We start from the raw sequence: 22,898 nt of genomic DNA, 5'->3' as shown, positions 1-22,898 counted from the left end.
TCTACTACCATTCTACAAATAAAGAGCCCGGTACTGATATGCTAAGTCCACCATTGCTACCATCTTTCACAGCAATGCTTTACACAAAGGCTTTATTCACTCGATGCTTTCACGTGACTAATGACACCGAACTTGTCACGTGCGAGTTGGCAGCTGAGGCGGGGCCGCTGCTCCCGACCTCCGCCAGCTGCTGTCAATCCCTTAATCACTGATACTGAGACATTTAAACGAGTCGCTGTCACCTCACGACGGAAGGAGGTAAGGGTTGGATCCAAAATACACGGGGAGTCAGATTTTACAACAAAAAGTCTTTACTGAGACACGCACAAAATAACAAACAGGGAGGTGAGAATTGAGGGTGATAACGTAACAGACCTGACGTGTAGCAGTAGCGGGGACCTTCCAGAATACTCCGACAGAGACGGTAAGGTAAGAGTGGCTTTTATAGCCAGAAGGCACAATCAAGGGGATTGAACACAGGTGCGGGAGCCCGGGTGAGTGAGGAAGGGAGGGGCCGTCTCCAAGAAGCAGCGGAGGAGAAGACAGGAGGGGAGGGGCACGCTCTGGGCGGCGACGATGATGTGACAACATGATTACGACGCCTTGCGCCTCGCCAGTGTTTTGGACTTGCCAGCACAAGAGTTTGCTTTGCCCGAGGTGATTGTTAGCCGCGATCGTGTACGTTTGTTGCTTTCCGGGATAGCGAGATTTTGCACCACCGTGTGCCATTTTATTTTGCCTAGCTTAATAGACTGGACGGATCGCCCCCATCCGCCTTCTTTTGTCACATTATCTGACTCACGCCTTTTGTTGTAATAAAATATCTGGATAATAACACGGAGGAGCTTGTTGCTGACCATAATGAGGTCCTCAACACAGAGGATTTGATTTGCCTTCAAGAGGACAAGCAGAAGCAAGCCATTCAGGAGTTGTCATCTGAGGGCGAGGAGGAGGAGATGGCTGCTAAGTGGAATGATGTGCAGGCTTTTATTGAACTTACATCCAGAAAAGACTGTGGCTATGAGAATCATCAACATGAGGAATGATAATGTGATGCCTCCGTTTCGTAAGACCTTACAAGCCAGAAAGCAACAGGTGTCAATTAAGAGCCATCAACGACCATCACAAATGTAAATAAAGTGACTTTATTATATAGTACAGTGTATTTCTTTCATTACAATACAATAGCACATTTATTATACATAGAATAAGGTATATTGCTTATTTAGTTGAAAATTATATTTTATGGAAACCTGGGAACGGATTATTCTCATTTTAATGGTTTCCTTTGGGAAATTAATTTTTGGGATACACACGTTTCGCCTTACACACTCTGTCTGGGAACCAATTAAGTTTGTAAGCCAAGTCCCCACTGTATCTTAAAGGACAACCGACGTCACTTTTTTGTTTCTTAACTGACATCAGAAAAACGTTTTATAGCATTTATAATACCCAAAACACGCGGTATGATATTTTTATTCAAACGCAAAACACCAATAAAAATGACTTAAAGTGTCCAAAATCTGCAAAAAATTGAGCTGCGAATTGGGCATTTTCAGAAAGTCCCGCCCCCAGTTCGTGACATCACTGCAAGACGTCTTGCATCACTGGAGAATCAAAACAATGGCTTCAGATTCAGAGAATATGCTTTCTTGTTACACATCCAGTTATGAATATGATTCAAATAGTTCTGAAGAAGAAAGCATACATGTTTGCAATCGATTAAAGAAGTTATTCCGTGTCATTTTGAGGCAACATTGAGAGGAGATTTCTCACCGAAAAAGAGGCACAAAATGGCGACCTCCTGTGGCAAAATACATTGACGTGATTGAAGGACCGCTACAATGCGTCTTTTTTCGGTCAGGGGCGTTCCTTTAGTGGCGTCACGTAGGGACTCGTCACCAACTCAAAAACAAGACTTCCTGAATATTCAGCGTGAGTCTTAAAGCGTAAAATATAGCTATATGCGGTGAAATCTTATTCATATACGCTCAGTAGAAGTCATTTGAATCAAATTTACAAATTATGGACAGCTATATGTAGTATGTTCATACTTGCTGTAAATTAATCACTGGCACGGCCCTTGTGTTGGATCCCAGTTGATTGTATTGATGTTTTTAACCCTTGCATGCACTCCCAATGTAACCCAATGGCATGATAAGGAGTGCACTGTACTGTCGTAACCACTGTTGCCGAAAGGGTTAACGAAGTATGTATGTTTAGATTAGGCTATTAGCGTCACTTGTTGCAATGACATTGAACATAATATATAAGCTCGGCTAGTGGTCAAGCTTTAACATCTTCTGTTTGGTGTAATTGACCGTAGCTGCTCGGAAACATGAGCTTGTTTTACTTCCAGTAGACTTAGAGCCGAATAATCCTGATGCCCGTCTGCGAACTGTGCTCACTTTTGCGGTTTATTCATCGGGATCATCAGGGATTTAATTGAACATGCGTGGCCATCATTGATAGCCTAAACATTTTTCCATGTGTCTTAAAATCATGTTCAGTGTAATCTTGGCTGAGGCCTTAAAATTGCTTTCAAGTCACCCAGAACAAGGAGGGGGAAGAGTTAGTTCCTCCTTGGCTGCTTGCTGGGGCCTAATGATGACATCAAGCAGGCCGCGTCGTGCTTGCGCTCGGTGGCCCCTGAACTGGAGGTGGAGGGGGCCGCTGTGAGCTCATGTTGGAAGGACGTCACTTCACGATTAGAAGGCAGTGACAGCGAGAGTAACATCTGGCTAAGGCCAAGGAGAGAGGCAGGATGCGTGCGAGCCAGGTATCATTGTAAACGATGGAAAAAGCTCATCATGACTTGGAGCTGATCGCGGAGCAGCGTTTGCCTTCCGCCTTCTCTGGGGTCCCCGCATTGACTCGAGCACCTAGCGTTTCCCAGTGTCATATCCTAATCCATGGGAGCCGCCCATTGAGGTTCGGGATCTAGGTCAGCAGCTGTCAACTACAGTCGAGTGCCTTTTCAAAAGATGACACGAGAGAACACTATCAAATGGTTGCCTGTCTATCTTTCCTATTTTCCTTTGACTTCTTCTTCCTGCTGACAGCGATGAGGCGCTTTCTGGTCTGCTGCGGGCAGTCATGCATTGACTTGTGTTGCATTTATCGTAGCTTGGAATGCTGTGTGTGTGTGTGCATTCATGCGTTTTATGGAACATGTTTATTTATCGGGTTCTTGTTGTGTTGTATCGCGAGCTGATTCACTGTGTAAATACATGGTGTGAGGCTCTGAATCGCGTGTAACTACAAAGTCGAGCGCAGACCTGTGCCAATGTTGGACGATTCGGATCTGCATGTCAACACAAGAGATTCCTGCTCAAGAACAGTTTCAGCAAACAAATGTTTTTATCCACATTGTCACATGTATAAAAGTGAAAGTACAGGACCAAACAAATATATGAGACCATCACTTATTGGGAAGATTCATACTACAGTTGCTGTAAATTAACCACACTGGTCGTCAAAAAATGATATTACGGTATATGCTTCCATAAACGTTAATACACTGGTATGTATACACTAAAGTCTCGTTATATCGATATTCTCGGGAGTTAGACAAAATGTCGATATAACCGTACTGTCGATATATCCGTCCTGCGCCGAACTGCATTAACAAAAGCCGGCAAAAGAGGGCATCCAAGCGCCATATAAGAAACGGAGCTGGCCATGAGCTCGCCATTTTGTGCCTTTTTGGGGGGGGGGGGGTGAGAGATGTTCCCCAAATGTTGCCTCAAAATGGCACATATAATTCTTTAATCGATTGCAAACATGTATGCTTTCCTCTTCAGTGCTTTCCTCTACAGTGTATATGAATCATATTCATAAATGGATGTGTAACAAGAAATCATATTATCCGAATCTGAAGCCATTGTTTGGATTCACAAGCAATGCAAGACGTCTTGGCGTGAAGTCATTTTTATTGGTGTTTTGCATTTGAATAAAAAGTGACATCGGTTGTCCTTTAATACACAGTATGGAATGTATGGTAATTTTCAAAATCACGCTTCAGCAGACAAAACAAGAAACATTGTTGCAAAAAACGATTGCATTCATATACAGTTCAGTGGGCATGTACATAACACAAGAGGGAAACTGCAACACTTACATCTTACTGTATTAAGTATGCAATTTATAAAAGTCATCAATCTTCTTCTGCTTCCCATTTTTACCTGTTAACACAAACACTTCAATCTCTTCTGCTACACACGAGCTATCGTCTGAAAATGGAAATGGCTCTGCTACACGGGAGCTGGTCACGTGACCAAGTCGACCAACGGCGAGGCCGATGGCGCGACCGATGGCGTGTATCGATATAAACATAGCAAAATGGCCGGCAGGAGATGAAAAAGAGCACCGTACTAACCGGATTATCGTAAAAACTATGAATCGTACTTAACGGAACTAATTATACATAAAAAGACTAAAAAATGTGCACGGGAAATGAAAATAGTGTCGTAATAAGCAGTATTACCAATATAAACGATATCGATATAACGAAACTTCACTGTAATTATTTTAAATGCTAAAACAAAATGATAATTTTTTGGGGTGCATGACCAATTTAGTTTTTGAAAGAAAACAAACAGACTAGGAAATGATTATAAGTGGTTAACTCACTGAAACATTTTGTCACGTTGGATAATCTCTTGAGACAAAGAGATATTGGTGGTTTTATGAGCACTGTACATTGAGGCAATTTATATGAGGGACATCTACCACTGTCAACAAAAGTTGGCACATAAGCATTTAACACAAGCTTGCTCTTGCCTTTACTGTGTGTATTATGAGGACTCCATAGAGGACTTTACCATCGGGAATCTTTAAATAGTGCATCCTCGCTAAAATGTTACAGTATATTAACCCGTTCAGGTGTAGCAGTTACCACAGTGGACAATTTACCATGTTGTTGCAATTCTCAATGATCACATGGAAAAACAAAAAAAAAAAACAACAACTGGATACTTGTAAATATGGGTTGATGCAATATATCAATATGCCTTTCTTGATACTTGCACTATGTAGTTTTTTATGAAACGGTTTTGCACATTTACATTTGCACAGTATACAGTTGACATTTTATTTTGTTATGCTTAGAATATCTTGTTTACTATCCTTTCACCCCCACCCACCCCATCCCCTTCAAAGGCTGCAAATTTCCCATTTGTGGGACGAATAAAGGTTTTCTGATTCTGATTATCAGTTTACAGGGTGCATGACTGGGTTAAGTCACGGTTGATACCGTGTGCTGAATGGGGTGCTAACATTTAAACAAGAGTTTAAACGAGACTTACTCACCGCTAACTAACATGCAAACATTCTAATTCGAGATGAGAAGGTTTCTTCAGCCGTCATCTGTACAAAAGTGAAGGTTTCGGACGTTTCGCCTCCTATCCAAGTGGCTTCGTCAGCGAACTTTGTACAGATGACGGCTGAAGAAACCTTCTCATCGATGGACCACTCCTGTACGATTGAGAGTTTACACAGACGTATTCTAGTCCGAGGGTAAGATTTATGCCGAAATCACCTTGCAAGGTCATTGGTATGCTTTTCAGAAACATTCTACTGATCTAATTTCAGTATCTTGCCCTGCTGACTCTCTTGACAGGCCAAATAAGTTGGGTCCAGATATTTATTTGCCAATATGAATGTCAGAACAGGCCAAGAAGACTTCCTAGCTCCCTGCATCCTGGGTACGACTATCTGCCTGTCTATCTGAGGCACGCAACTCCCACCAGTCACTCACATGAGCTCAGCTTCCAGGTCACGCAACATGGGCTCAAGTTATTGACCCAAATCAAACTCTGCAGTGTTACAAAACGTGTGCCCGGGTAAAGATTTGTTCTTTGACCCTAATTTTAATACTTCCTGCGGCCTTGTTTACTGCGCAGGATGTGGTTGCAGTCCAGACAAGTTCATCATCTAGTCAAGTAGACTAAATGGGTGCCGGGCAAGCTAATGTAGGCCTCACAGCAACCTGGTTTTCGCTGGTCTGAGACCGGGATCATTTTTCCCTTGTTGTTTTGACTTTTCACTGATGAATTATCTTTTCTTACCAAATGTCTTTTGTGTCATCAAAAAGAATCTTTGTGGTTGAGTAAGAGTCACGGCATCGTGAGACCTGCAGCAGATGTTAGTTGAGACAATGATGCTTTTCTTATAAATTTAATTTGTACAAATTTATTAATAAAGCTTAGTTATGACCTAAGACACAATGCTCATCTCTCAGGAATATAATTTTCTGTTGCACAGCGTCACCATGCTGAAACTAATTTCGCGGTGATGCACACGCATTGCTGATTGCATATATACGTGTGGGATGTTCCCTTTGCTCATATGTTTGTGGTCTTGTGATGATGTAACTGACAGGGCCCAAGTGGGACGGGGACCCCCTGAATCCTCCCCTCAGCTGACTGGGACCTCCCGAACCGTGAAGCGTTATCCGTCATCCTCTGGACCGATCACCTCCAACGCGCTGCCCAACGGAAACGCCCACGGAAATGAGCACAGGAACAATGTGCACTCCTTCAACACTCACAGGCCAACCATTCACAACCAGGTCCATGGACAATTCAGCAATGCTTTATCGCCAGCAGGTAAGAAAAAAATGGGGGGGGGGGAAAGCATATATGCACTGAAATGAATGTCATAAATCACTTTCTGTACATGCACACTAAACATTTGCGCCCAGCTTTGCCATTTAAAAACAAACAACCCATTGCTGCAGACAGAATGCATTCTGCTATGTGACCATTAACTGGAACAAAAATTGAAAACAAATATTGGCAGTGTCCCAGACTGTACTTCACGGCTGTACTCAGCTGTGCCGCTCATCTGCATGCTTGCTTCTGCTGAAGAGTGTGAGCAGAAGTAAACACTTGGACATTATTGGTACCCTGCCCAATGCCGCAGGAATATCAATCATTGAAGGACAACCGGCACATTTTGTTTTTTGTTTTCTAACTGACATCAGAAAAACGTTTTATAGCATCTAAAATAAATAAAACATGCAGGCTGATATTTTTAGATGCTTTCTTGTTACTCATCCAGTTATGAATATGATTCAAATAGATAGAGGAAAGCATAAAGAAGTCCTTCCGTCTCATTTTGAGGCATCTGTACTCCAATGTAGCGCCCAGAAAATGCACAAGATGGTGCCCAAGCTCCGTTGGAAATGGGCTGATTTGTCTGCTGGGAATTCATGTCAACTAGTATCAAGTGTTGTACTAGTTGTGTTGCACCAAATGTTGGTGCAACACACAATGATTCACCATTGCGTTATTTATGTGTTTTCCTTCTAATTTCGCCATCAACCCGGAGCAACAAAGTTTTCAGACCAAACAAAGTACCCAAAATGCATTGTGTGTCGCTTTCTCGGTCAGGGGCGTTCCAGATGTGACGTCACATCAGGAATCGTCATCAACTAGAAAACAAGCCTTCCTGAATATTCAGCGCGAGTCTTAAAACGTAAAATATAGTCATATGCGGTGGAATCTTTGTAAAATACGCTCAGTAGAAGTCATTTGAAGTGATTTTACAAATTATGGACACAACCTGTCCGGAAGTTCATTTTATTATATACTGTAAGTTTGAAATCCAAGTAAAATCTAAAGTAGTCACAGTAGTGATGTTATGCTTATTTTTTGTTTTGTTTTTTTTAGATCGTGCTTGGGACTACATCGGCCCTCTTTAGTTTTTGGCACCTTATACAGCATATTGGACCAAGTTGTAATCCAGTAAAGTCTCGTTATATCGATATCGGTTATATCGATAGTACTGCTTATTACGATACTATTTCTATGAACGCAAGGAGAAAATTTACATGCCGCAGGATCGGATATATCGATAGTCCGGTTATATCGATATTTTTTCCGACTCCCGAGAATATCGATATAATGAGATTTCACTGTAGTTGCCGTGCTCTAATTTGTCGCCCGCTTGCTTAAATCAAACAACACATCGTAAAAAGACACAAAAGAAATTAGGTGGCAACAACTAACCTTGATTATGTTATGATTGATTATGATAACATATTCACCATCCACCATCATCATATTTACTCATTCACTGCCACACATGCAAAAATGTGTCCAATCCCGTGGCAGGGTTTTTGTCATTTTCACTCAAGTTTCAGGACCCACAGACTATTGAGTTTTAGGACGACATCAATATTCAATGCCGCAAAAGAAATCTCTTTTCTTTGATCAGAAAAAAAGAGTTACAGTAAAGTCTCGTTATATCGATATCGGTTATATCGATAGTACTTCTTATTACAATACTATTTCTATGAACGCAAGGAGAAAATTTACATGCTGCAGGATCGGATATATCGATAGTCCGGTTATATCGATATTTTTTCCGACTCCAGAGAATATTGATATAACGAGACTTTACTGTAACTCCTAAATTATATGCGTCTGGAGTTATATGTGCTTGAAATGAGGGCAACAGTCCAAAATACACCGCAATTCATACATATTGGTTTATATAGCGCTTTAAGAACAGCTGAAGCTGGAACAATGCGGCGACATGGAAAAAAAGGAAATGCTGCACACTTGTGCAAGGAAAAACGTTGCCAGAGGCCATGGCCTGCGCTCTATCGGAACCCAAACCCAACCAGGAAAGGCGTTTTATATCATATTTTTAATTCCTGAATAAATTTGTGAATGGAAGTGGATGAGTTAAGTGTTCCACAAAAATTCTTCTATTTTACTATGATAAGCAACACACACAAAAAAGAACAACAAATCCAGTTTTCTAAGTCTTTATTTAGAACAGTCAAACATTAAACTTTCTTCAGAATTGGATTGATCCTCTCATTTATCTCCCTGTTACTTTGGGCAACATCACAAAACAAAACATGAAGGGCCACGCAAGCATTATACTTTTGAAACTTTTTGGCCAAGTGTGCCGCAAAATAGTATCCCGGGGGCTGCAAAAAGTCTCTGGGCTGAGTTGGAGGCCACGTTCCTAATGTCTGATCAGTCTTTATTTAGTTAGTGAGTATTATATTTCCTCATAAAGTCCCCCCTGTCTGTTTTTTCACTGAATGCAACGTCCACATACGTATATAACACCCCACTTCACATCATCCTAAAGGAAACTGCCTTATGTTGCTATAGTACGACAGCACACTTACAAGGGAGGGAAATTCTAATATTGTTTATATTCATGTTATCCATCCGACCATTCATTATATAAATGACTTATCTTTACAAGGGTAGCTGTTATTTTGGAGCCTATCTCAGCTGTCTTGGGGTCGTAAATGGGCTATACCCTCAACTACTTGCTCGCTAATCGCAAGGCACGTCTAACCATTTACACTCACTCTTGTATCTCAAATGAACCTTTCAATTGAATTTATTTTGTACCAGAATAACCACAAGTCCATCTGTCGAGAACATTTACATGCCCTCACCTCTTTTTGCCCCCATCACTCATACAGCCATCTGAAACACCCTCTCGCAAAGATAAAGGCCCTGGAGACTAGCCACCTATCTGCTCCATGTTTGCTGGCTTGAATTGCAGTTGCTCATCCAGTTACAGCGTGCCAATGCCGGTTATCGGCACACACCCTTGTGCTTTTATAAATTGCCCGTTACTCGGCCAAGAGATGAATAGAGTGTCACAGTGAGGCCGAGGAAGAAGGCATGGAGCTTGTCTCCGGTTTAATTCTGATGTTTCTCCTACTCAACCGACTGTGCGTGTGTTCTACAGGGGCCAACCTCACCTCCAGCTTGGACCGGATAAAGATTGTGTTCACGCCTACTACGTGCCGTCGGGTGTGCAGAAACGGCCGCTGCTACAACAGTTGCGAGAAAGGAGACGTGACCACTGTCTACAGTGAGACTTCACACCAGCAGCCGCTGCAGCAGCAACAGCCTAAGGCGACAGGCTTCCGACTCTGTGAGTGTCAACTTAAGGCCCTCACACATTCATAGATTTCTTATCTGATGTTTTTGTCTCCCTTTCATGCCTCTTCACTTTCCTTTATTTGTTTTTCTGATTCTCACACTTAGACCCTAAATCTCAATTCTTCGTTTTTTTAACTGGGTGAGTCTGACAAAATGGGTTCTTGGTGTCATGCTGTCTGCCCTGAATACCAAAGCTCACAGAGTAGGAGAAAAAAATATATATCTTCACTGCCAAAGAGAAAGAAAAGGACGGAGAATGGGAGGAAAAAGGAATGCAGCAGATTAAAAGGGTCTGTAAAGGAGGCCTAATCCCCCTAAACACACGCACACTTAAGAGATGGTGGTCCCACGCTCCCACCACTTATCCCCATCTTGCTGCGGTTTACACCTCGCCGTTACCCATTTAACGCGCTCTCTGGGAGAGTGCGTTAGAATGAAAGACGAGAATGGGCGCGTCGCTAACACACAACGAGCAGCCTGAACAGGATTTTACAGGGATTACATTAAATTTGGCGATTTATCCGGGACGCTTTGCGTCCAACTCACACAGTAGTGTTCACGAGAAGGATGCAGTGGTCAATGCCAAGGCCAGGGGCCTTGACCCTGCATGTTTTTATGACTTCAGTCGCAAAGGTCCAGCTAAGGCCCAGACTAATGACTTCTCATGGAGTAGTGATGATGGGTGTGTGCACCACACAAAGTCTCACTAATTCCATAAAAACAGGGAAACATCCTCAACCTGAGGTCGCTATTATGGGTAATGTACCATTAAAGGTGTGATTGTTAGGCAACACTGTGTCCGAATGAGTTCTATCGATCGCGCCCTATGCCGGTGTTTGCTTTGGACATTTTCAAAGGACTGTTCAAAGCCATCACAAGCAGACATCCTGAGATCAGTGCTTTACAAAACACCTGTCAAAAACCACTTCCAAGAGAGAACATTAACTAAAGAGGACAAAAAACAATGAGGAAGCAGTCAAAAGTTAAATGAACATCATTATTATTTCTTATTTCTTCCAGTTTCACATTTTACACTAACCTCATTGTTTGCGCAAAAATCTAATTGTAACATATATTTGCTACATATTTTGATATTTTGAAATTTGGGGGAGGCTTGGAACAGATTAGGACATTTACTGACAATTTTTTCTTGTTAAGATGTTTCTTTCAGAACATTAATTTTAAACGTAGAGCTAGTAGTGTACAGTAGTTCATACAAAACCTTTTCAGAAAAGAAACAACAACAGTTGAGGCATCCCTCAAGGTTGAAATGCTGTCTGTAATTACCATATGTTGACGAAGATTCATATTTGTAAAAATATCAAATACCAAAGTGTTGAGAATTGCTCTGTGTCAGAAGCTGCGCCTTTCGGAGGACACAGAATTTGTGCTGTTCATCTCTCACATCACTGCATCGATTTCTTAGTTGGGTCAGAGATTCTGACACTTACCCGAAAACAGTGGTTCTTAACCTGGGTTCGACTGAACCCCAGGGATTCGATGAATCAGTCTCAGGGGTTCCACAGAGACTCTGCCTTGGTGGTTAAAATGCAGGTGACTCTGTAGTTATGACACGCCCACTTGACCATCACTGTTAGCAGATGATCACATTACATTACTTGTTCAATCAGTGTTGCAGCAAATTTAGTTCGTTCAGTTATCAACGCGGGACATTCGTGACTGTGCGTTGTGTGATTTTTACAATTTTTTAATTCTATGTCGAGAAAAAAAAGCAAGCGTTCAGACGAATTTGTTCAACATGCATCAAGGGGAATGATGTGACCCAGCGTCCTATCTGCATGATTGGTCATGTCATGTTTTCCAACTCTCGTCTCACATCGGTAAAACTGAAGGGACACCTATTGAATCCGATTTTTATTTTTCCGTCAGGGTTCATTGAATGTGCATACGACCTGGTTGGGTTCGGTACCTCTTACAAGGTGAAGAACTACTGCCCTAAAGCTATGTTGCTCTGTTGCTCCTCATTAGCGTGAGAAAATGGATACATTTTAGGGTGTGTGAAACGGGCAGCTTCTACTCACAGGTGAGTCCTCTGACTTGGAAAGAACTTAAGCTTATGATTGTGCTTCAATTGCTGCAAAACTGTGTTGAAGCGTGTTTTTCAAAATGCAGTGTGATTATCTCTGCACAGGTGTAATTTTAGGATCACGCTGTTGTGTGCAGACCCACTGAATTGGGTATTTGGTGTCCGTTGGGTTGAGGCAAATAATATATAGTAAGAGATTCAATAATATTGACCTCTTGCCATCATATTTTTGTGAATCAGAATTATTTGTATTTCACTGAGAGTGCACTTTTTTCATGTATATTAAAATGAGGTGGTGTGCATCCTGTTGTCACTTGGGCATGTGTTTTCATCAAGGAATGTCAAGCGGGCCGCAAACAGTTATCTCATTCGCTTGTTATGCTCCCTGTGCTGGCGTGGTAAAAAACAAAACAAAACTGGCTGTATAATTATAACAGGCTCCCTTGTGCACAGTACTTGCTGTTCTTTAAAGGATGACATCACACGGGGTTGACGTCTGTTTATGGAGTGAGTAACGTGAGCATGTGCTTTTCTCTTTAATTGTTTTATTATTGTTTTTTTGTTGTTTTTTTAAGTGGACGCACAAATTGACAGACACTGCATGCAGTCTACAGTAGGCCTATGAATAGTTTCTGGCCCGGGTGGGACTGGCCTGACGTTGACAAGTTCGGACCTGCATCCCATACCAAAAGAATTAAATCGCCCCCTTGAGCTGATACTATAGCCAGCATGTCTAATCGGAGGAGGCCTTTCCCTACTCCTGAACAATAACGTTGGTAGTACATTTTGACACAAATGTTCAAAAACGACCATTATTAAACTTTTGAATGGGTTTCTATTAATCTTGCCACGCCATTTGTTGTGTATTGACATTCTTTAGCTTTTATTCAGCATGATCCGACTGAGCCATAAAATTGTTTTAACAGGATGAAACATATTTGGTCTATTTGCCAGTCAAAAGATCTGTGTTGCATTGGAGACGTTGCAAAATTGCCCTGGAATATATTTTTATCAGTGCAGATTATCTTTCTCCTCAAGTATGTTTTTTTTTCTGTTTTGGGTGCTTTTTCAAACTTCTGTTCAAAGGATTTACCCGCACCAGTTGCCTTCGTATATACTGAACACAACGGGCTGAGGATACAGTTAAAATGTTGTTTGTGTGGAGAGATGCAAAACTGAGTAGGACACACAATTGACCTATCTTTTCAATTCCCTTTATTTATTGTTTTGCCTTCTCCGCATATTCCAACCCTCCTGGCTGGCTTTGTTAATGAATGCCTTGTGACACTGGAGCTCATTCCCATCATGCCAGTAAGACCCAGCAGCGGTATCTCTCTGCGTGTACATGAGTGTGAGTGCATCCAATGCCCTCCAAGAAGACACTGCACTGCACATCCTTTCGCTTTTATCTCATAACTCATCCAACTCAAAGTGTGTTTTGAAGTAGAGATATGGCATTCAATATACCTGTATCCACATACTGACAACATATGACTAGAATTTTGTTTCCTTTTTGGATAAGTAGACAAAGTCGGTTCATAACATTTACAGATGAGAGTGGGCTGAGTTCTTAAGAGGTCTGCTGGCATGCATCCTTCATACAAATAGATAATGACCGTATTTTCCACACTATAATACTACTTATATGTGGATCAATATTGAGATTTCTTGGACATAGTGTGGTATGTTCTGTAAAGCGCTTTGTTATAGTTGCAGCGATTGTGAAAGCACTATCTAAAGTAACATGAATTTTATTGTATTTTGCTGAGAGGAGCTCCATCAAAAGGATGCATAACACAACGGGCAGTAACAATTGGAGCTTCTATTCCAATTGCCTTTTATGCGTGGCACCCTATAGATGAAAATGGTTTTAAAATAGGCCATTCATTGAAGGTGTGCCTTCTCCTCCAAAGCGCCTTGTAGTGCGGAAAATACGGTACATGAATTAGTGCAGTCAAACGTCATCCATTTAAAGCTCCCTTTTTCGTTAGACTTTCATCCCTCTTTCAGCCCTCCATTCATTTTTTTCCTTTGTTCATGACAGGGTTGCAAATATGTTCAGTGAATGGAAGTGTTATTTCCCAGCCAAATATAAATTATAAATGTAAAGTCTTAAAACAAGCAATTCAAGAATAATTTTAAGCAGCACATTTTCCATCAAATTCACAAAATGTGTAACATTTGCCTTTCCAGCGGCAGCAGTTTTGTTTTTCTACTTTCATTCCTTTCATAACTTTGCTGCTGTGAAATGTTAATTTCTCCACTGCGAGACTAAGGCAAATCTAATCCAATCATCAGAAATGATTGATTGCATTTGGCCTGTTTTAGTCGTTGTCGCGCTAATAGAAAGTATTACAAAATGTGAATTCTTTCAAATGCGTACTAATATGCTTTACATTTCCCATTGATGAATTCAAATGTAAACATTGTTTAGAAATAATCTCACCGTTACTATTTATTGCAATGATGGAATGGAACGCAAGTTAAATTAAGGACTTCCTTTTACTGCTTTTTGAACATGGGAACTGCCCTAAAGGATGACATATGAAATTTATGACCGCTTTTTTTCATTTTCTTTCATCCACAGTTTGTTCTTATTGTGTGCCTTGTAGAAACTACACGTATAATTGAAACCTGACCTGTACCTTCCTCCCTTGTTTTCTTCCCTGCAGTCTTTTGTCAGATCCCCTGTCTCAATGGAGGCCGCTGCATTGGCAGGGACCAATGTTGGTGTCCAACCAATTCAACTGGGAAGTTTTGCCACTTGCCAGCTCAGCCTCATGCGAAGCCCAGCACTCACAAGGACTCCAGAAACTCTGGACACAAATCTCCTTCCCACTCTACGTACACTCTACCGCTGTCCAATCAGCAAGGTAACTGCACCACACTTCTTGAGACAAGGGAAGGGCAGCTTCTGTATTGCATCTGTTGTCCTTTAATTCGACACTTGAAATACAGTAAAGTCTCGTTATATCGATATTCTCGGGAGTCGGAAAAAATATCGATATAACCGGACTATCGATATATCCGATCCTGCGGCATGTAAATTTTCTCCTTGCGTTCATAGAAATAGTATCGTAATAAGCAGTACTATCGATATAACCGATATCGATATAACGAGACTTTACTGTATTACAAAATTTGTTGTCTTTGAGTCCATTGTTTCCTATCACTGGACAAAACAATTCCAATTTTCTTTGTTTTGCTGTTTCTACAAAGCAGAAGATCTGAATCGGGGAATGTAAAAGTTTATCAGCTGTGCTGGGATCCATTTCGAATTTCAGGGAATGTCAATAAAAATTGAAATGTATGATTCCAGTTGTGTGAAAACATGCACAAATAGACCATTCTTATGAGATTACACAGAGGCAAGTTTGTTGTTCAACTGCTCCTAGCAAGGTCTACTTGTTTTGTCACACTGATTCATGATAATGGCTTCTGGGAAAATGCCCTGCAACTCCCCAAAGATTGTTCCCCTGAAGTTCAAAGGATTTAAAAAAAAATACTCTTTCTCCACATTGCAACCCATCTTTCAAATTTGTCTTTGGTCTTTGAAAGTTGGATTCAAACCTTGCAATCCAAAACATGTCATTTGGCATATGATGATCCTTGTATCAGAATTCAATGATAAAACTGCGAGGAGTGAATCAAAGGGCTCTCGCACCCCATTTTCATGGCGAATCCTTGAGATGATCCTCGAAAATAGAAAAACAATTTCAGTATAGCCAATCTTTTGATGGTACCTGCTTACAATTGTCCATTTAGAAGGTCAAATTATGTTAACCTGTACAACAGGGGTGTCAAACTAATTTTTTGCTGCGGTCCCCATTGTAGTCACCGTTCTCTCTCGAGGGTCTTTATGAATTTGGGAAAACATTAGAAAGTTTCATCTCCGCCACATATTACATCCACAACGCACAACAAATTAATGAATCACTAGTTTTAAAATGTCAAGTCAGGAATAATGAATATTATTGTGGTTTCCATATGACAATTAGAAATTTTGGTTCGGACTTTAGCAAGCATTGTGGCACTTGACATGCGGCCAGGTTTGATTGCCGAGCCATGACTTTGACACCTGTAATGTCAAAGAACTAATGCATTTCAGCTTTGTCCTAAAATATCAACCGATAAACGACTCGGCCCAGCTTTTTGTGAGTAGCATCTAAATTCGGATCTGTCTCTTCCAGTCTCACTTCACCCATCTTTGGTCAAAGTCCACATCCAGCACCCACCGGAGGCCGAGGTCCGGATCCATCAAGTGGCTCGGGTCCAACCCGGTCAGAGGGTTCACGCCACCGAAGGGGTTCACTCTGTGCAGCAGCGCTCTCAGCCTGGCAACAGCCACAAGCCCGCTGTCAACCACGGTGGCAGACACGTATACACCAGGATGGACGACCACGCCAGAACACACCACCGTCACAACGGACATGTGGGAAGATGCTTCCAGGATACAGTTGACGGACAGGTATTATTTACACCAGCTGGTGTACAGTGGTCTCTTGTTGGTCTTACAACCATGATTGTGTTGTGCCACATTGTCTTTCCAGCGATTTCTCTGTCAACCTTGGCTTGTGTTTAGGTTACATGTCATCTCCAGAAATGATAAAGCCTGACCACAATGATCAATATAGTGTTGCATCACTTGCTTGCCCTCGGCATGTTTTCACTTCGGATGCATTCACAGGACTAACTCTTGTCCGAGAATGCTTTATTTCCAAGTAAGTCTCAGATGGTTTGAGTCGCAAGCAATAGAATACAATAATGTCTTTTGTGGCAATTGCAGAAAGACATGGATAAGCCTCTCAATACACAGTAGTTGAAGCAGCCATTTTAGCTCTTCGTGTTTGGGATTATGTGTGGAGCAAAACATGCAGTTTATTTGGATTGCATACAAAAGCTGACCATTGCATACACTTTATTGAGGAGAAAACCGACTACCAAATTTCCTCGAATAGCACACAAAGCAAACAGATCTCCCGCCAACTGCAGCCCCAAAAGAAAATGAACAGAAAAAAAGTGAAAATATGTATTTAGATTTATCTGCGAGCCATATGCAATCATCAAATGAGCCACATATGGCTCGCGAGCCACAGGTTCCCGACCCCTGCTTTAGTCCATAGTTACACTGCAGTTGCGGCTGTTTGTGTGTATAAGATTACAGCTCCCCATTTTGCACGGTTGTCCTCACTTCACTTCTCAGTTTAGCCGTTTAGTGTTCTGCAGAATAATGTTTTCTGTGTTTTACTTGAGTTTTATGAATCTCTACTGTCCAAAATCCACATGCTTCTGCTCGGAATTTCTCCTTATCCAAATGTCCATAATCCAAATGCCAAGATGTTGGAAGTTGATAGTTACTAAAACCAGTCCTCCAAAAAGCTAATATCTTGCATTTTTTTCTGCTTGTGCATATCCATGGACAAGTAGCTACAATTTTTCAGGGACATTTATTTACCGCATATTTTTGTTTTTGCAGTGTGGTAAGCCTCTGCCAGGTCTAACCAAACAGGACGATTGCTGTGGAAGTGTGGGAACCTCCTGGGGTCTCAACAAGTGCCATAAGTGTCCAACCAAACCAGGTGAGCCACCACTGACAAGCAATAACTGGGCTTTACCATCGATCCATTTTCCAATTTTTATAATTTACTCCATCCTTTGCTTACTTAAGAATCGTCTGTATGAATGATCACTAGTAAATATACTCCATGAATATCGATGAGAAGGTTTCTTCAGCCGTCATCTGTACAAAAGTGAAGGTTTCGGACGTTTCGCCTCCTATCCAAGAGGCTTCGTCAGCGAACTAAAGTCTGACTGGTCGTATCGGCCCCATTTATATATCCCTAATGTCCAGACCTGGTGGCGCCGGACACAGCTATGATAGGTCCCTACTTTCAGGTTGGGGGGGGGGGGGCGCGGGACCCCCCCTTGTGGCCCCACTGATTGTTCCTACATTCCTGACTAACGATTGGCCTATTACCCCCACTCCCCCCGGTATCACCTCATCAGCATAACGACCCTCATCAGCATTGCTTAAGTTGCCTAACCTATTTTGCCTGAGCAGGCTATTGTATGAACGATCCAAATTGAACCTCACACCACCAGACCGGTTTAATGAAGGATTTTGTTGTTTTATAAGAATCGCCTCTTTTACCCCCCTTTCAAACCATCTATGTTCTTTCGCTAAGATTTTAACCTCATTGTCGTCAAATGAGTGGTTGCTAGCTTTTAGGTGCAAATGTACTGCCGATTGAGGCCCACTAGTATTATCCCTGCGATGTTGATAAAGTCTTTTTTTGAGAATTTGTTGAGTCTCCCCAATGTACTGCTCTTTACAATTTTCATTCTTACAATGTATGGAATAAACTACATTACTTTGTTTTTCATTTGGTAGCCTATCTTTTGGATGCACTAATTTTTGCCTTAACGTGTTTATCGGTTTGAAATAAGTAGGAATTTTATGTTGCCAAAGGACTCTTTGTAATTTTTCAGAAACTCCTGCAATGTACGGTACTGCTACTCCTCTCCTTTTAGAATCTTGAGAATTATTGGTTTCGTTCGCTATTCTTTCTTTCTGACATTTGTTGAATGACCACTGAGGGTACCCACAGTTAGTGAGTGCTCTCCTGATATGTTTTGACTCCTTTTCTCTACCTTCAGTGCTAGTTGATATTAGTTTAGCCCTATGCTGGAGGGTTCTGATAACTCCTGGTTTATGTTGTAAAGGGTGGTTAGAGTCAAAAAGTAAGTATTGGTCAGTGTGCGTAGCCTTCCTAAAGACTTCTGTTTTTAGCGCTCTGTCCTCTTTTATAATTACTTTACAATCCAAGAAGGCTAGTTGGTTCTCTTGAATGTCCTCACGAGTAAATTTAACGTTGAAGTCTACAGAGTTGAGATGATCTGTGAAGGATTGAATTTCTTGTTTCTTAATTATGACAAAAGTATCGTCCACATATCTAAACCAGTGTCTAGGTTTTGTCCCTGGGAAGGATGTGAGGGCCTGTTTCTCCATCTCTTCCATGTAAAGATTAGCCACTATGGGTGAAACTGGTGAGCCCATAGCACAACCATGGATTTGTTTATAAAATTTTTCCCGAAATTGAAAATACGTAGTATTAAGGCAGATTTCTAATAATTGGCAGATGTGATCCGGTTTCAGTTTGGTTCTTTCATGCAGAGAAACATCCGCCAGCAGCCTCGTCCTCACCACTGAGACTGCTGCTGGGGTTGGGACAGATGAATGTCCATGAATAGTTATCTTTTGGATTGAACGATGACATTACACAGATGAATGCCATAGCTGTGATGTTGATCTGCTGGCTTACACACATTCACTACATTTGTGTTTATATGGAGCTATTTTTTTACCAGCTGTAACATCTCAAAGAAAATAAGACCACACAGATAGAAGGGTGAGTCGCTTGTATTGATGTCTTTATTCCATGCAGTGTTCATTTCAAGTTTCCGCCAATATTTTGCACATTTTCCGATGACTAAACAATAACAATTGCAATTGACTGGTGACAAGTGCAGGGTGTGTCCCGTCTGTCACTCATAGGAATCTTGCAGTAGCCCTCTCACCTCAGTCACGAACCTTATTGGGACAAGTAAAAATGGATGGATGCATAACCCATTCCGAATATTTCATTGAATTCCAATCCATCCAATTAAATAATTCAAAACTATTGCAGACATGATTTGAAACTGATTAATTGTTTATGCATTGCTGTAAGCAGTTGGATTCATGCCACGTGAAACATTTCCGGCCATGCATTTACATTTGATTGTTGTGTTATTACTTTCCTCATATTCAGATTTTGTCTTGCACAATCAATCACCCAAAACCACGAACCACAATGAGGCACTTCTCTTTTAGGTGGGACTTCACATTCAGGTTTTTTGTTTTGTGTTGCCTTTTTGGTCAGTGGCAACCGTTCTAATTTTCAACTGCAGTTGTTTTTAATTGGTGGATATTTAGAGCATTTATCACCGAGCTAAACACCACTGTGGACTGGGTAGGGACGATAAGCACTGCAGTCAGTCGTCATTAGCTCTATGAAAGGACCACATAATGTGACTATCCCTAGTGGAGCACAAAATTAGGTGTTTTATTTTTGCTTCCATAAAAATCCAAACTTGGAAACTATATGAAAGCACAAAGATGAGAGTCTGGTGCAAGCACCACCCACCCAGCGGGCATAAGGAACCAGTCGTTGAAGAAATGAACAGGCGTAATTCAGTTACTTTCCAACCCGAGCTGCGGTAGGTTTGAGAAAAAGCAGCAAGCTTGGTGCATGATGACAAGCTGGGTGGGTGGTGACACCTCTCACTGTACACTGAGACTCTTACTCAACCTGACAGTCCTGTGTTACTTGGGGAAGGGAGTCTTGATTGTGTACCCGCATTGGCCCAAGGGGAACTAGGCAAGCGAAGCCTGGTGGAAAGCAGCAATACTGGCACATTTGTTTTATGTATGTTCTTGTCTTTCTTCGCAATTGCATTTCAGCCAAAGCCACAAATGTCAGTTGGCTGTCAAAGTCGTCAAGCTGTGTTTAATATCTAACCAGGCCTTAATCAGAAGCAGACATCATCCCACTCCATCTCCTCCATCCATCATAGATCTATTCTTTTCTCGTATCCCGCTCCTCTTGGAGTAACACTCTTCCCTGAGCGCCCAGATGTTCTCCTCTCGCCCTTTGAAGTTCCGACAAGAAGCACTAACGCATGCTCCTCTTCGTCATGTTTGTGGTATACTGGAGGCCTGTGAGGCAAGTCAGGTGCGTGCTGTAAAGAAAGTGGAAGGAAAAAGAAAGTGGGGGTTAAAGTCAGATTTGCTGTCCCTCCAGTCTTGGAGGGAGCTTTAATAAGAGACGTGTGTTGAATTCCAGAGTATTATTGTGCTCACTTTTGACACTTGGCTAGATCTTTAAGCTGCATTCCTCCCACCATGGCCTGTTTTTGACAGGAGTGATATGGAACCAGTGGGAAATGGCCCCTGAAAAATGCTGTTGCTCTTTTGTTCTGTTTCACTGTGAGAAGATCAGTTGTCAGTTTGCGATTTGGAGAGAATCATATTGCATTTTAGGGGCCTCCTGTGTGTCCAGTTTCTTCTTTTCCTTGCGGCTTTTCCCTTCAAGAGGTCGCCACAGCCAATCAGTAACCTCCATCTTCAGAGGTATGACACGCATGCCTGTGTGTCCAGTTTGCTATGTGCTAATGCACTTTCTATTTCAAAATGTGACATTGAATAATCTGGGTATTCTGTGGAGGGTGCTTCAGTAATTGGGGTACCAGAACCACCACCAGATCGGTCCTTGTGTAACCCGTGTCAGTTTCATCAGAAGTAAAGTTTTTTTGCAGGATTACAAACCTCCAAGTCTATGCTTTGTCATCAATATTGTTCACAGCTTTTATGGACATAATTTGTTGGCACAGCTGTGATATAGGTCGTAAAACCTTAACAAAAATCTTTAATATGCTTTAGCTCACATTTGTAAGGCATGACTCGCAGTACTGCGTGGGCTGAATGGTAATGTGCTTGGATACCAGTGCGTCGCAAGAGCTTTTAACAATTTCATATGAAGGATTGCAGGCTCACGATAACATGCATATCAGCCAGACAATCATGGTTTTCCCCCTGGCCTGTCTGAGGAGGCGGACTGGAGAAAAGCTTTCCCTTGGGCCAAAGAAATTGTTACATATTAATTTTGATCTCAGGAGACAGAAAAAAATTAACATGAAAATGATCAAGTGAAGGGGGAATATGAAGCAAGGATATTTGAGTGGCAAGTTTGCAAAAACCCATAAGACTAAATGAAATCTTTAAAAGCTCAGAGACAGGATTCTGTTGCAATGCTAAGGGTTATATAGGAATTTAAGAAAATAACACATTCAGATCAGGTTCCCTCAGCAAACTTTGGCTCTCCCTTCGTGTGTTGAGAGTGAGCATAACTCTTGGCAGCCCACCCTTTCATTCTGTATTCAACAGCTATTGGAAATTCCACAATCCATTTTTCTCTTCATATGTCAATGTTGGGCAGCCTCCCTGTTTGAGAACCTCCCATGTGTGAGATGATGCGGAGTACCATGGAACCACGCCCACATTTGCTGTGGTTTGCTGTGCCCCCCACCCCACCCAGACCGGCCAGGTCTTTGTGGTGTCATCACCTGACTTTGCCCTGCCCTTCATTTAAACTCCCCACTGTTCAGCCTTGGGAGTTGCCTTGGTGCTTTGCTTCCTCCTCTCTCAGCTTCACACTATGTCAGAAAGTGTCCACTAATGTACCACTCACATAATGTAAAATTGAGAATACATTTGAGGAAAGAAGGTCTACATCCTTCTGTGTAAATTCATCCCACAAAAAAAATCTTCCATCAGTTTTGCAGACATGTTTTGTACCTCATGGAAGGGGCCAAAGTTTGTTTTTGGGATTGATTTTCATTTGCTTTGACCAGCCTCTTCTCGCATGAGTTCCTCAGACATGTTTTCTAACATCAATGGAAAGGGCCAAAGTTTGTGTATTGGACTGCTTTCTTATTTGCTTTGATCAGACACAAACACTTGTAAATGGCCAATGAGAACCAGAGGTGCTACAACTTTGTCTGGGAAGAAGGCAATAAGGAAACAGATGCGCTGGAGCTGCTCCACAGAAGCTTTCAATTAAGATTTAATGATATCTCAAATCACATTTACAGTGTTTTATTCGTTATCATTGACTTGTTAATGCATCATGCTTAGACCGATCAAATCTTACAGCTGTGTGGAGCAATATGGTTATTTTAGAGCTCTGTGGTCTCAGTGAGTCTTACCACAACGAGAAATAAAGCCTTAGTTCGACGTTGATACATTTTCAAACCGGTGTTGCATTTCGTTATTGGCTACATGCGATGTTGAGCAGATTTTTATTAGGAATTTACACTGGCATGTC

General features: G+C 41.7%; 1 protein-coding gene across 1 annotated transcript in view; it reads left to right on the top strand.

Moving 5' to 3' along the window:
* Positions 1 to 22,898, top strand: part of LOC148893717 (latent-transforming growth factor beta-binding protein 2-like) — a 127,732-nt gene that overhangs the window by 46,640 nt on the left and 58,194 nt on the right. Inside the window, exons 4-8 of the mRNA XM_089003872.1 lie at positions 6,382 to 6,608; positions 9,730 to 9,918; positions 14,646 to 14,846; positions 16,164 to 16,441; positions 17,450 to 17,552. Coding sequence (XP_088859998.1) covers positions 6,382 to 6,608; positions 9,730 to 9,918; positions 14,646 to 14,846; positions 16,164 to 16,441; positions 17,450 to 17,552 — 998 coding nt within the window. The remainder of the gene's footprint in view (positions 1 to 6,381; positions 6,609 to 9,729; positions 9,919 to 14,645; positions 14,847 to 16,163; positions 16,442 to 17,449; positions 17,553 to 22,898) is intronic.

The sequence above is a fragment of the Hippocampus bargibanti genome, linkage group LG09 (genome assembly GCF_051943395.1).
Source record: "Hippocampus bargibanti isolate YZ-2025 linkage group LG09, ASM5194339v1, whole genome shotgun sequence".
In the NCBI taxonomy this organism is placed as follows: Eukaryota; Metazoa; Chordata; class Actinopteri; order Syngnathiformes; family Syngnathidae; genus Hippocampus; species Hippocampus bargibanti.
This window is presented reverse-complemented; position numbering and strand designations above follow the sequence as displayed.